General features: G+C 38.8%; 2 protein-coding genes across 6 annotated transcripts in view; one reads left to right on the forward strand and one right to left on the reverse strand.

The window, feature by feature from the left end:
• The window catches only part of LOC126162221 (lactoylglutathione lyase), a 125,315-nt gene extending 124,756 nt beyond the window's left edge, over positions 1–559 (reverse strand). Inside the window, exon 1 of one of the 2 annotated variants that reach the window (XM_049918573.1) lies at positions 435–559. Coding sequence is in view for 1 of the 2 variants with exons in the window: in XM_049918569.1 (XP_049774526.1) it covers positions 103–124 (22 nt within the window). In the remaining variant the exon portion in view is untranslated. Of the gene's footprint in view, positions 1–102; positions 140–434 lie in introns of those variants that run through there. The other variant, XM_049918569.1, reaches the window with a different exon arrangement.
• Positions 560–597: 38 nt separating this feature from the next.
• LOC126162222 (aspartate--tRNA ligase, mitochondrial) overlaps positions 598–15,508 on the forward strand; it is a 138,215-nt gene continuing 123,304 nt past the window's right edge. For all 4 annotated transcript variants that reach the window (XM_049918576.1, XM_049918578.1, XM_049918577.1 and 1 more), the window contains exon 1: positions 598–731. The gene's annotated coding sequence lies outside the window, so the exon portion shown is untranslated. The remainder of the gene's footprint in view (positions 732–15,508) is intronic.

Consider the following 15,508-nt stretch of genomic DNA (forward strand, 5'->3'; position numbering starts at 1 on the left):
TTAATCGCGCCGTAAATTATCAGCAAACCCATGTGATTTTCACAGAACAGCAGCAAATATAAACGCTTCAAAAACAGTAGATTTACACAACAATGATAATACCTGTCTGAAGACAAGAATACATTCATCGTATTGTTTATCTTTAAAGAGATTATAATAGCAGCACTGTGTTACTATCAAGCTGGGATATTTGAGATGAATGATTAACTACAAAGAATGAAATGGATTAAGTATAAGTAATAACATCCTGAATATTAAGGGAGTGAATATCCTATTTTTGTTATGGTCAGTACGTTGTTGATGACTGAAGTCTTACAGTACGCCTTCTAAATGTGATATTAAAAAAATTAAACATTTCCTGTGACAGCCACTGCGATACAAGAACTAATGCAATTCATTTGAAACCACATAAAACCTAACAACGTACGACATACCCACTCCTGATGTCCCTTAGCGAAACAACTGATCGTAAACTCAACTGCAAGAATTGACCCAACCCAAGATCTTTGAAGGCATTTCAAAGCGTGAGCGGCATGCACTTGTTCGTAGGTTTGACAAGTAGTAGCCACTAGGCAGTTAGGCACCGGTCACCCGGTGTTTGTTATGTGAGGTACGGTTGTAAACAAAACGCCACAAATCGGTGTGAAATACAAAATCTCGATCAGCAGTAATAGCGTCCGTCCATTTTCTGCCTAAGAGCTGTAATTAGTTTTCAGACTAATCAAGAAGAGGTGAGTAATCAATTATACCGCTAGAGAAACACATTTACCAGCGGTAGTTAATATTTTTGAAATGAGATTAACGTTACCCAGATTTCTTTTAGATCACATGATCGATATTTTCGAAAACCGTGCTGGTTGGCATTGAGGAGGTCATTCTGTTTAAGATATCTCGTTATGTTTGAGCTCAGAGTGAAGTTAATCAAAAAGTGCTCATGTGAGTTGACTTCTATCTTAAGTTATTTGTGTAATCACTCACTCTCTTACCAGCGGAACATCTCCAGGCTGGCTAAAATATGCTGAAGTTAAGCCTCTTTACAAGAAGGAAGATAAAGAGATACTGTCAAACTAATTACCAATTTCACTTTTGCTGGCTATTTCAAAGATATTTGAAAATGTTGTGTTCAAGCATCTAACTGCAAATAATATTATGTCCAAGTCATAGTTTGGGTTCCTTAATCGTTCCGACGTAGAGTAAGCTATTTACACGTACACTAAGAATGTACTTAATTAGTTAGATAACAATTTAGAGGCTACTGGCATTTTCTGTGACCTGTCAAAAGCTCTTGACTGTGTGATTCACAGCATTCTCTTAAGTAAATTAGAATATTACAGTGTCACGGGCAATGCGTGAAATGGTCTGAGTCTTACGTAACTAACAGGAAAGAAAGGATGTCTAACTAACAGGAAAGAAAGGATGTCATTGTGAAATACCCGTGCAGTAAGCAGTCAGTCTTCATCTGATTGGGAATTAATTACAGGTGGTATTCCTCAGGGTTCCATTGCTTTTTCTTGTGTACATTAATGACCTCTCATCTGTTACATTGCCAGTTGCTCAGTTTGTTTTGTTTGCTCGTGATACAAATATTGCAATAAGTAGCAAGTCAAGGACAGATTTAGAAATGACTGCTAATCAAATTTTCAGTGACACTAATAAATGGTTTAAAGTTGACTCCCTGTCATTAAACTTTGAAAAGACCCGCTACATGCAGTTGAGAACCTGTAAGAGATTTCCTTCCAGCATGTGTATAACATACGAAGACATGCAGTTTGAAGAGCTTAAAGTGTTAAATTTCTGGGATTACAACTCGATAATAAATATACTTGGGAAGGGCATACCACAGAATTGCTGAAGACCCTGAACAAGTCTGTATTTGCAGTGAGAATGATGTCAGATGTAGGAGGTATAAATATATAAAAAAATGCATTCTTTGCTAACTTTCATTGTATTATGTCATAGGGGATCATATTCTGGAGCAATCCCTCAAACCATCAAAAGATTTTAGCATACAAAAGCGTTTAATAAGACTCATTTGTGGTGTAAATTCAAGATCATTATTGTTCAGGGAACCTTGTATTCCACTCCTCAGTATATTTATTCATTAATGAAATTTGTTGCAAGTAGTGTATCACAATTTCCAACCAATAGTGCAATATGTAGTCTAACCAATACTAGGATAAGAACAACCTTCATAAAGACATAAAATCACTTCCCTTTGTCCAAAATGGATTCAATATTCAGCAACGAACCTTTTCGATATACTGCCGGCAACCATTAAAAACTTGGTTTCAGATAAAGCACAGTTGAAATAAGAGTTTGAAAGATTTTTTGATAGGCAACTCCTTCTACTCTATAGATGCATATCTTGATAGGGACTGTTAGACCAGCTTAATAAAAAAGTCTGTCACATTTCAGTTTTGACAGCACATGGTAACAACAGTCGAGATAAGATATTTTGTGGGACAAATTTAGCAAAAGTGCATAACTGTTTCATTCTGACAATGTATTAGTTTAGCCAATATCAGCAGCTTCAGTTACTGTAATGTGTTCACCTGTTTTGACAACCTCCTGAAAAATGATCAGGGAAGTGAGTATTACCTACAAATGTTTGGTTTTTTTTTATGTTATACTTTCTGAGTTGTTCCACAGCCATGAGAATCACCTCATTTTTGGGTCCATGGATCAAAAGCTGAATCTAATCTAACTATAATGCAGTACATTAAGTGGGGGGTAGATTAGGCCGTAGTACACTGTCAGCAGTATGTCTGTATTAACTGTCCTAGACATCTTTCTCATTAAGGATATGCTAGGGCTTATTTGTGAGCATACTTAGCTGATATGGCCCTCCTATTTTGAGTATTTATCAATGGTGACATCCAAAAATTTGTGATATTCTACTTTTTTTGAGAACTGAATTGTCTATTTCGAGACAGTTACTGTTTGTAGTTTTATTTGTCTGCAATTGTGTGTATGTGCTCTTATTTGAGTGTATAACATACATTACAATATTGGTATGTACTAGTGATGGCACATTGTGTACAATACGGAATGAAAATAGGGGTCTCAGAACTGATCCCTGAGGCACACCAAACTGTACTAGCTGAATGTTAGAGCATACATTTACAGTAGCATGACTTTTTTTTGGTACTTTACTGCTTTCTACACACTGCTCTCTGTTTTCTACAAATGATTTTATGACGTCAGCTGCCGCGCACCCAATATCATAACAGTTCAGTTTGTGTATTAGTCTGTTGTGACATAACACAATCCAGTGCCTTTGGAAAGTCAAGAAAACGCCACAGACTTTTGTCATCAGAGACCCCAGTATCATGAGCTACAATGTTTTCTTTGGCTGTGGCAGTAAATCTTCATTTTATAAAACCATGCTGTATTACATTACGTATGTCATTTGTACCTATAAAATCTGATATTCTCAAACAATGGAAACAACCGGTTGGAATAACAACAATCTAAGGACTATGATACATTGATACTTGCCATCTGATGTCTAATATTATTTTAAGGCCATTTCCACAACTTTAGAGAAGACAGGTGTGACGTTAATTGTTGTATAATTTGTAGGATTTTTCTTATCACCACTGTTATAAATGGGCACAGTCTTAACACTTTTTAAGGTATTGAGGAAAATTATTATTTTGCATAGCTGAGTTTGTAAAAACAATCAGAGGGCTCACTAACTGATATTTACACTGCTTTACTACACAAGTAGGTACTTCATCAAGATATTCTGTGTTTATGGGCTTTAGAATGTGTGTTATTTTTGCTACCTCCGATTCATTTGCTGGCAGTGAAAAAATATATTCTGTGACACTGGACAATGGAGATGTTATTCATATTTTTTGGTTTTTGGAAGAGTGAGAAAAAAAAAGTCCTGTCTGATATAAAAATGCCATGGTGCAAATATAATAAAAACATTGAAGAAGTCTATAATATCCTCAATAGAAATTTTTAACAGCTGCAGAGAAACTGGCTTTAAAGGCTCAGTGAGTGAAATAGTATACCATCTGCATAAAGTCGGCAGTATTGAAGTCAATCATGTGCACAGAACTCCCATCACACGTAGGGAAATCAAGAATAGCATCAGAGAAGTGAAAATAATAAAAAAAGTTCTTATGGGGTTTCTGCAAGGATACATAGGCACCATCATGGTTATATAAGGGCCATCCTGTGTGTTGTATTTGATAAATCCCTACTGTGATTAAAATACGTCTGCAGAATCTTGTGTGACCTGTCCAAGGCTTTCGAGTGTGTCAACCTAGATTTTATGTATTTAGTGTATGGCTAGTATCACATCACACAAGAAAAACATTTTTTTCACACACACACACACACACACACACACACACACACACACACAGTTTTAAGACACACATAACTTCGTAATTATAAGTTGATCAATTTTACAATAAGTACAAACCACAGAGGCATACAGACATGTACCAAGCAGCTGATTATATTCAGTCTATGTCTGTTGCCATTAGGGACTCCTGGGCATTCCTGAGAACGATTGTTTTGAGCATGCACATGTGATATGCTCAACAGTTTGTCACTCTGCACCAGTCTCAGCTCACTGAAGTTGCTAATCCCCACTTGTACGTCTTACACTGTTTGTCCTTATTTGGTTGAGTGCAGACCAACTCTTACCGTGCTCTTCAAAATCTGGTGACTGGACAAGATACAGGGCATCTTAAGTTGTTATGCCATATCCCTGCCCTTTGGTATGTTATAGTTACTCCACTGTCCATAAAAAAAAAAGGCATCTTATAGAAGCAGACGATGGGAAAGTCTGTTTTTATTGAATGTGGGAATGTCCTCGGGTACAGGGGGAAAGAGCAGATTCTCGCCACTAAATTGGGGGAATTATATGGCTGAGAATAGGCGTTCTGGAAGTTGGAATCTTTCTGAACGATCTGCATAGTCTGGTTGAACTGTATGTTGATGAATCTGGTGTATGGGCGGTTGATCCAGAATGCAGCACAGTATTCTGCCAAGGGCTACACCAGTTCAAGATTAGAAATTCTTAGTGTTGGAGCAGATGAACCCCATATTGTACCACCAAGTTTCCGCAAGATGTTATTCTCTCTCTTCATCTTAGTGGCACTGTTCTACTTGTGCACTTTAAAGCTGAGCATCCTGTCAAGAATGATCCTTGGATTATGTGGGCTTCTGTTATGACTCAGAGTTCTGCTTTGGTAACACTTGGATGTAACCCTAAATTATGGAAGTATTTGCCAACAATGTGTAGGTTGTCTGTCAAGACAGACTCAGTAACACCCAGGTCTTTGTGACTCACAGCAAGAGCCCAGTCGTCAGCATATCCAAATTTCCTTGCTGTTGTCTTAGGCTTGTCTGCTGTATACAAGGAAAAAAGGTAAGGGGGGCCAGCATTGATCCATGTAGGAGGTCATTATTATTATTATGCTTTATTAGATTGCTCATCTTGCTCATTAGAACTTGGAAGATTCTATTGCGTAACATAGAACTTATGAGGTTTCCAGTTTTAAGACGTGACATTACTCATACATTTTGAATATTAGCAGTTGCCTCCGCTTAGTATCATAATGTGAGGTAACGGGCAACTTGTGGCGCCCTGAAAATATTCTAAGTTTGGAGTTGGCGTGGCTGCACGGGCCGCTCGGCGGGCGCGGGCTGCTCGGCAGGCCGATCACGTGGTGCCGGACGTCGGCCGAAGCAAATGGGGGTCCAGCGGCCGCGTGGCTGGGAATCCCACGATGACACTGTGTCGATGAAGGAGACATGCCGGGAGAACTAAAGATGGTGGACTCTGTGAAACCTTAATGGCAGACATTTCTATTCCTTTGATATATGTTTATTTAATTTGTTTATGTAGTTAATAATGTATGTTAGAGCGTGTTTATGGTCCAACCGTAGGCATATTTATTTAATTTCAAGTTATTTAAATGTAAATCCAGTATTTCGAATGCGTTTTAATATGTCTGTGAGTGTGCATTGGCTCGAAGACATGGCGGGAGCTCTCTAGCCAATAACAGCATTCGTTAATGGAAAGACAGTATGGAAATGGGGAGGAGCATAGAGTACGGGGGAGGACACGAGAGACAGTTCAGGGCAGTACGGGAGAGGACACCGAGAGTCCGGAACGGTACGGCATGACGGACGCACAGTCGGCGGAAAGTCTTGGACAGTGGAGCAGTTTGTGCATGGTCACGGAGGATAGAAATATTTCGGAGTGCCGACCTGTGTTCTTGTGTGATTTCCCTGGCTTCCGCAGTGAAGGCGTAGTATGCGTTCTAAAGTGAATATCTCGCGAGCTATGTTTTTCTTCATAACTAATTTCTTGAAATAGGAATCTATTGTTTCCCTGTTATTCAACTTATATTTTATTTAAATTCTAGATCATAGACACCAATAACTGTTTTGCAGAAATATACCGCATTCTCAAAAGTACTTCCACAATCGTACTCATCATTTAAAGTCTTTAAGATAGTACCTGCAGATTTTGTTTAATTGCAATCTTTCATTAAAAATTTGTATGTTACATTCATAATTCGCAATTGCTGAGTGATAGAAACCTTTGACCATTTGATTCGTGTGTGTATTCTTATCATATACTGTAGACTCAGCAGTATTTGGCCTGTAATGCGGCAACTACGTATCCCAGCCCCTAGACAATGAAACCACCCAAAGCTTTTAATATTGCAGCTTTGAGTCGGAGGGTACGTAGTTGAGGGCCACCACACCATTTCATTTCATTATTTGAAAGCCCACAATAAGCTGCTGTTAGCTGTGTAAATGTACTTGAGGTCTTTTGTTGTTTTTAAAAGCCTGATTCAATAAAAGTTGTCAGTGAGAGAAGCTGGTCGGTGCAGCTGTGGTTTGGATGGAATCCTGCCTGTTTAGCAGACAGATTTTGGAAAATTTTGTGGCTGATCCTATTCTACACTATTATTTCCAAAAGTTTATACACTGTGCTAGTTAAAGCCATGAGTGGGTAGCTTTGAGATTTTTTTTTTTTTTAAAAAAAGGCCGTGAGTTTTGCTCATGTCAAATCATGGGATATGTTACCAGTTTGAAGAATATCAGTAAAGAAGTCTGCTAGCAAACTTAGTACAAATTTCCCACTGTTGATTAGGAATTCCGAATGGATGCCACCAAAATCGAGTACCTTACCTGTTAGCTTGAAATTTTGCTAAATAAAATAGAATGATTAGGACCTGGATTAAAAGGAAGCAGAGGACAACAATTACTGAAAGTAGCAGAATTCCAGCTTCATCCAGGGTGCGATTTGTGCTTTTACCAGTGGGGGGGATGTCTTAGGGGTGTTAGTAGAATTATATATGTTACTAGCTTGGACCGTGGTGTTACGCATGGTTAAACAGCTATTTATAAATAGATGTTAATGCCGAAACTCACTATTGACGCGTATGCACTATCAGAAAAGCCATCCCTTGTTATATCTTTAAAAGTACATTATAAGTAAAGCTTATTTACAAAATCATCTCCATACGGGTACAGATATGAGGGGAATTCAAAAAGTCGAGGCACATTTGTGAAAAGTTGTACTTATTCATGATAGAAAACTGAAACATATTAATAGTATTAATAGTAAGACTTATTAAAAACTTTCAGTGTTCGGCTCCACAAATTGAAATTATATGTAAAGTTTTACTCCAGTGCGTGGGAAATAAACATCCCAGGTAGGGATGCATAAACTGAAACCAGAGGAGGGGATGGTCTGATGCAGAGGGGGGGGGGGGGGGGAATCCCCCCCATCCCCCCCCCCCCCCCCTGCAAATTGCACACTGGCTTCATCTAAGTGGAATTCCAGCTTTATGTAAGTGGGGCACAGTCAATACTGGAGTGCCACAAGGCTCAGTCTTGGGGGACTTGCTAATTATTATATTTATAAACAACACTCCTCACTAAGTTCCACTACAGTGAACAAGTTCACATACTTTTCAGATAATACATGTCTCCCAGTGGATAAAATAGCAAGGAAAAATCGGGAAACCGGTGCTAACAGTGTATTTGCTGATATTTCCAACTGGTTTAACTCTGAGAACCCTCTAAATGTCAGAAAACTCTTTGTTACAGTCAACAGATTTAGCAAGTGAACTCTACAAAGCTCTTGGGTGTGTACACTGATAACAAATTTAATTGGTCCTTCCTTAACATAGATCTGCCAAACTTTTGCCATATGCATTATTGCATCGTCTACTCCTAAGGATACCACTAGAACTGCTTGATTCTTCCGTGCATTGTGTTGTCTCACATGAGTGGTCTTCATCCAAAGCACTCCTGCGGGAGTTTGTTCCAGAAACTATAGGTGTTTGCAAAGACGTCAATATACCCTGTCTCTTGTATGTTATATCAATAAAAAGCCACTCTCTTTTAAAAACTGATAATGCATATTGTGGTCACAGTACGAGGTCAAAGCAGGACTTAGGTAGTGACCAGATAAACTTCACATGTGTGCAGAAAGGAGCAAATTTCTCAAGTATGAAAGTTATCAATGCGCACCCAGATAAACTTCACATATGTGCTGAAAGCAGTAAATTACCCAACCATATAAGTTTTCAATGCCCTACTTGCAGACATAAAGACACTTGCTCTTGGAAAACCTAAAAAAGAATACCTGATCCAAAATAAAAAAGAATACCTGTTCCAAAATTCATTCTACTTAATTCATTAATTTTTTAGTATAAATGAACATGCACATGTGTGGTTTAATTGCAGAATTCCGATATTTGATTATTGCAAGCATACATATAAATTATTTTTGTTGTAAAATATGTATTGAATCTCAAGTACAGCACTAATGTGAATGTCTTGTATAGTATTCATAAATATTAATTCTGAAGTCATGTTTTATTGTGTACCTTATTTATTTTCACATATTAGTTGACTTGAGTCCAATCCTGAATGTACTACATTGTGCCTTACTGAATCCTTTATTGTAAATTTTATAAATTCGTAATTGTAGATATTGTAAAAACACTGACTTAGTCCATATCCTAGAAATTTTAATGCTGTTAAAGTCAAAGGAACTTCCAATAAAATAAATAAATAACTGAATTACTTAGACTGGATATCAAGATCAAAAATGCTCCTCAGTTGCTTCCACTGTGTGATAAGGAAGTACCACTCTGCACTAGGCAACCTTGCAGTACAAGAACCATCTTTACAACAAATATCACTGGTACAACAGATATCACCCTATCAGTGTCACCTTCGGTCTTTAGATGGGCCAAGCCACTTCTTTTTGGCATAATGCCTGTGGACAGTTCCACAAATTAAGTTTTCATGAACACTTTGTGGTTCTGTTATGGTGCTTTTTTTATTTATTTTTCATTTTTGTATAGAATTGAGAATGATGTACCTGACCTGATCAAATGAACTGGAGAATGATGATCATTTGGTTCTGCAATAAGTTTTAACATTATTTGTTGCATCATCAGTGATTTAATGTTCAACTCAAGGAGTGCTGTGCAGGGTTCTTTATTTGTAGATGTTTTGGTTAAAGAACAGTGCTTTAATACAAGATTTTTATTATGATTAAGCACCATTATTCAACATTAATGTACACTGATGGGTCAAAAAGAGGGGCGTCTGTCACTTGCTCAAATAAACGGTAGCACATCTTCTGAATACTTCGTTTCCTTCTGATACCTTTCCACATGTGATTAACTTCTTTCTCATTTGACTCCTTAGCCATTGTTTTCTAGGTTGTTGTTTATTCACTTGTCCTTCACTGTATGATGCACCAGTAAAATGCTGAGTAATTTACTGATGGACACAAACAGAACTTCAGATATGTCGTTGAGAAGTGCATTGGGACCTTTGCTGTTCATGTCATATATTTGTGACTTGGCTTACATTATCAGTAATAACCACAGACTTTTTGCGAATGGTGCAGTTGCCTTTAATGAAGTACTATCTGAAAAAAAGCTGTACAAATATTCAGTCAGGTCTCGATACAATTACCAAGAGGTGGATAGATTGCCAACATGCTTTAAATGTTAAAAAATGTAAAATTTTACACTTCACAAAACACTGTGTGCTGTGAGTAAAGAGTCAGTGAGATACTGTTGAAATAATTCAGTTCATACAGATACCAGGGTGTAACAGTGTGTGGGGATATGAAATGTGCAAGCTCAGTTGTAGGTAAAGTAGGTGGCAGACCTTGGTTCATTAGTTCATCAGTAGAATACTGGCAAAACACAGTTGATTTACAAGGACACTGTTTACAAAACATATGTGCATCTCATTTAGAATACCGCTCAAGTGTGTGAGACTGATACTGAACTGGAGTAATAGTGGAAACCAGACTACGAGCAGCAGCAGCAGCAGGGCTTGATGGGAGAGGCAACTGGTTGGGTGTGAGGAGGAGGCTGGGGTGGGATGGGGGAGGAATAGCAGGTTAGAGGTTGGGGACAGTGAAGGGCTACTGGGGGGGGGGGGGGGGGGGCATGCAAGGACGATGTGGAGAGAGGATAGGGCAGATAGGTGCAGTTGGGAGGTTAGACAGAGGGTGGAAGAGAGGGGGGGGGGGGTTAGCCCGAAAGGGGGGGAGTAAAAAGAAAAGACTGGGTGCGCTGATGGAATAGAGGGCTGTGTTGTGCTGGAATGGGATCAAGGAAGGGGTTAGATTGTTAAGGACAACTATTAACGAAGGTTGATGCCAAGAGGGTCACGGGAACGTATTGCAGAAGTTCCCATCTGTACAATTCAGAAAAGCTGGTCTTGGTGGGAAGGGTCCAGATAGCCCAGGCTGCGGAGCAGTCATTGAAATGAAGAGTGTGGTGTTGAGCAGCGTGCTCAAGAACAGGGTCGTCTAGTTGTTTGTTGGTCATAGTTTCAGGGACCATTCATGCAGAAAGACAGCTTGTTAGCTGTCATGCCCACATAGAATGCAGCACAGTGCTTGCAGCTTAGCTTGTAGATCACATGACTGGGTTCACAGGTAGCCCTGCCATTGATGGGATAGGTGACGTTTATGACTGGATTGGGGTAGGTGGTGGTGGGATCTATTTGACAGGTCTTGCCTTCAGTATGGTCAAGAAGGGAAAGTTCTGGACAGCTTAATGGTGCACACTGTAGCATTCAGGTCTGTCTGAAGAGATAGCTGGAGCCTCATGGCCACTGGCTCTCAGCTGACATACACTACAGAGGGACAAGTTCAGGGTTTATCTTTTTCTGTGTTTTCCCAATAACATATTTATTAAATTTTGTGGTTTTTTCTGTTTAAGAGGTTCAATATCATGTTTTTGTAAGGACACTGATGGCAGGATGGCAAAATCAGGAGAACCGGAGCCTGACTTGACTGGCTTACTAATCGAATGGACAGTATCCTAATGGATACATTCGTCATATGTCACACATTGACTTCTACAGTTATTTCATGCAGTGTTGGTTCTCTGTCAGCACTGACAGCTCTATGCAAACACCATTGCTCTTAGTAAATGAAGGCTGTTGGCCACTGTATTGTCTGTAGTGAGAGGTAATGCCTGAAACTTGGTATTCTCGGCACATCCTTGATACTGTGGATCTCGGAATAATGAATTCACCAATGATTTCCAAAATGGATTGTCCCATGCTTCTAGCTGTACCTCCCTGTGCCCGCAGAGGAGTTGGCCTGTCTCTCTGGTAACACTGTGTGTCTGGGTAACGATCATGAAGCCACTTCTCTGAGTGGTGTCCGTGTGGAGAGCCTTCGTTCACAGTAGGCTGCATCGTGTTGGATTTCTTGTATAGTGAAAAGAGATTATCAGCCAATGGCCATGAGGCTATCTAGATAGTATAGAACATTTATAAAATAATTATTTGTCATTTGGAAGGCCTGTTTTCCACAGTGTTAATGTTTTGTTGAATGATTTCCTGATCTTCACATTTCTTCACTTTTTCACCTTCTACAGGTTCCTGTGCACCCCAGGGGCTTGCCACTCTTTGACGGATTCGTGCTTGGCTACCATAGGGCCCCAGCCTCTGCAGCATCTTTTCCCTTCTGTACTGCATGTCTATCCTCTTGCTATTCTTTTTCCCTGCCTTGGGAACATGTCTGGGATGTATCTGGAAATGTTTTCCGCATATTCAGTAGCCAATATCAGAACAGTTGCTCCACTGTTTTTTGTTCCTTTTTCTCTTTCTTCATTCCCCTTCTCCTACCCTTCCTCTGCTTAGGCATTTGAGGTTCCCCTTTTCTTCTTCCTCCCTGTGTGCTCGTGAAGGCCAGTTGACATGTCTGACATGTAACAGGTGATTGGGTAATGTGTAATTTTCAGCCCCGGGTTAACAGGTAGGGCTCACATGTACCCCCTGGTACAAGCCAGGTCCATGGAGGGGTGATTGCCTGAGCTGCTACCTTCCCAAAGTGCCAGTTGGTCCCCCTGTGAGGTGTTCAGGAGGTGTGACCTGAGGTGCGAACAATCGCCTAAGGCAGGTGTGCCCCCTTCTGATTGGCAGGGGGTGGCACCAGTTAGAAGGAGCATGTCATCAAAGACGTTGGCAAAAATTGCAGGATTTTCCCTCAATGAAGCAGTCATCATCTACACAGTCAATGTCTACCAAACATAAATAGAATGAGGTAAACAGTTCATAGTTCCCCATGCACCATAGTTCCTCATGGTTTCACGTACTGAAGATGCTCAGTCCTTTGCTGTGGTAAATCTGTTTATTGTTCAGAAAGTTATTGTTGCAATTGCTGGCCCTCTGAAATCCTGCTCATGTTTACAAAATGGCACTTTGCATTTGGAGACCACTTCTGATTCTCAAGTACACCTGCTTGCCACTTCACTCCTCCATTGTTATCCTGTTCGAGTGGAAGCTCATCAAATACTGATTTCTTCCCTCGGTGTTGTTTACAGTAGGCTGTTCAACGGTCTGACTGAGACGGAAATCCAAATGTACCTCTCTGATAAGGGTGTCATTGCAGTCCATTGGGTGATGTAAAAGGTAGATCCATCCTCACACACTGTAATATAAAAAAAGAATAAATAAATTAATAAATATTGTTTAATATTATTAATTGTGCATATGAAGACAAATTTTTGTAGGATATAATAAAATTGCGTTATTGAAATGTTCTGTGCTTATTTGTATCTTTTGACCATCGGACGTCGCTTACATTTTAATTGTAGCTGCAGGTGGCGGACTCCGAGAACACCGGCCCTTGTCGTAATCAAGAAAATCCTCCTTATATGTTCTTCTCTTCACTTCAGTAAATAAAAAAATACTTGATACTGTTGTTCAATATAATATTATTCACGCACACATATGATACAAAGAGCTCGAAATACTTCATATCTAAAATCGCTCATCTTCATCGTCCTTCTACATACAAGACATGTAAGAGTAAAAAACAAAAAACTACAAAAATTGAATGATTTTTCTTTTATTTGTCTGCGCCTTACCACACATTCATAATTAATGTCTTCGCCAACTCTCTGGTTGCTCAGTGTTTCATTTTTTATTTTTTAATAAATCTTAGTTTTACAGCATCCTGGGAGCCTTTCATCATGTACCTACACAATTGCCCCACCCTGTACATTGACATGGTATGGAGACATACAGTGTTTTTTATATATTTACATTTGCTGATAGGGGTCGGTGCCCTTTATTGTTGGCTTGCTTTTTTATTTACTGGGATGGATATATCAGCTTTCCTATTTATGTTAGAATTCTACAAGAAATTAAAAGATTATGTACATAATATGACAGTCCATTACATATATGATTTTAGCACTCTAACAGTAATGTTCAGTTTGCATCATTCTCATTGCTGGCTTTCACGCTGGCGCACTGGCCGATTTGGTAGCTGAGAGCTAGATGGTAATGGTCAACGTGCTAGAAGCTACCATTGCACATGTGTGCACTTGCTTTCTTAGTGTTGATTTTACATTGAGTATCACACTTTCACCTGAGTGTCACATATCGAAGAATTCCTGTGGCGTTTGTCTTCATTCTGTGTGGAGTGGGTGTGTGCTTATTGTTCAAAATCTGACACTGTGGCAGAAGATTGCCATTTTTAAGGCCCACACGTCATTATTACCCATAGTACTCACATTTTCAGCGGAGGGAATCCTGACCAACAGCAAGGTTAAGGTAAGTACCGGCTCGAACAACTATAGTTCACGTGTCAATGTGTCAAGCGTTGTGAGCCACGATACTCAGAAGTTATTTCGTTGCACACATATGTTCATGTCACCACACTTGACTGTCCACTTGTTGAAAGACACAAATAGCCATCCAAAACATTTTATAAATTGCTTATCTTTAAAGTTCATTTCTTCATACAGAGTTTGGTTTCCAATGAAAATTCATACAAGTATTGAGTTACAACAAGATACATAACATGGTAACTTATACCTATGGTAGACATTCCGTCCATCGCTTATATTGTGAACATAAATTTCTTAAGTTTTAAAACATCATAAAATTTTCATTAATTTGGTTCTGTTCCTACTGTTTGTTTGTTAGTTTCAACGTCTCTTCATTCACATCACATGTACAAATTAATTACTTATTACATTATTATGACACAATACAAGCATATGATACATTTATACTTCATTTTATAGAGAGACTTTTATCACTTATGGGAGTTCATTTCTTACATACGTAGAGGGGGGCAGAGGAGAAAAAAAAATGGAAATTAGGACTAAAACTCCATGTTTGGGAGGGAAGAAAGGAAATATTCATCTAAGGGTTCAAGGATTTATAAGCAATCATGGACTAGTTGCCAAGGAACTTTCGCTTCATTGAAATAAAGTATACCAATAATCATCCATGTAGTAGCATATTGTTTCTTCATGTGTTATTGCTGTTTACTTCAATTCTCATGTAGTTTAGTGTGAAACATAGCGTTTTAAACATTGTAGACTTTTTTTATCTTTCTCAAATACCTGGAAATGTCATTATGCAAGCTTTCATGTGACATGATAAAAATTAATTGACTTTTGTAAAATCTCATTCTTAAATGTTTGTGTACTCTGCAGCGAGTAGGTACCGATATTGTCACAGACACACACTGTGATGATGCGTATTTCAGTTTTCATTTGCCTTATACAGCTAACTTCTCTGCAATGGTATTACCCTTATCTAACGTACCTGCTTCAGCTTGACTTAAGATATCACTCAATATTTCATTGATCTTCTCTCTCTCCATCTTGGCAAATGCTGAGTCAAGTTCTAATGTTGCTACCTGTAAAGTAAGCTCTTCTGCACCTAGACATACACCTTCATAGTCTTTATTTAGTTTGTTAATGACAGTGGTTACCTTTGTTACTGTTGAATACAACTGGTTTTGTGTGGCTCCAATGTTTGCGTTTGTGTCTGTGATTTTCTTTATCTGTTGTTCTACTAGATCATTATGGTTGTTAAAAGAATCTACCTTCTGTTTTAACTCCGTAATGTTACTGTTAACTTCAGAAAGCACTTCATGCTTTACCTGTGTTTTCATATCATTCAATTTTTTGTCGATTTCAGCGCAAAAATTTTTGGCTGTCATCGA

The sequence above is a fragment of the Schistocerca cancellata genome, chromosome 2 (genome assembly GCF_023864275.1).
Source record: "Schistocerca cancellata isolate TAMUIC-IGC-003103 chromosome 2, iqSchCanc2.1, whole genome shotgun sequence".
Classification (NCBI taxonomy): domain Eukaryota; kingdom Metazoa; phylum Arthropoda; class Insecta; order Orthoptera; family Acrididae; genus Schistocerca; species Schistocerca cancellata.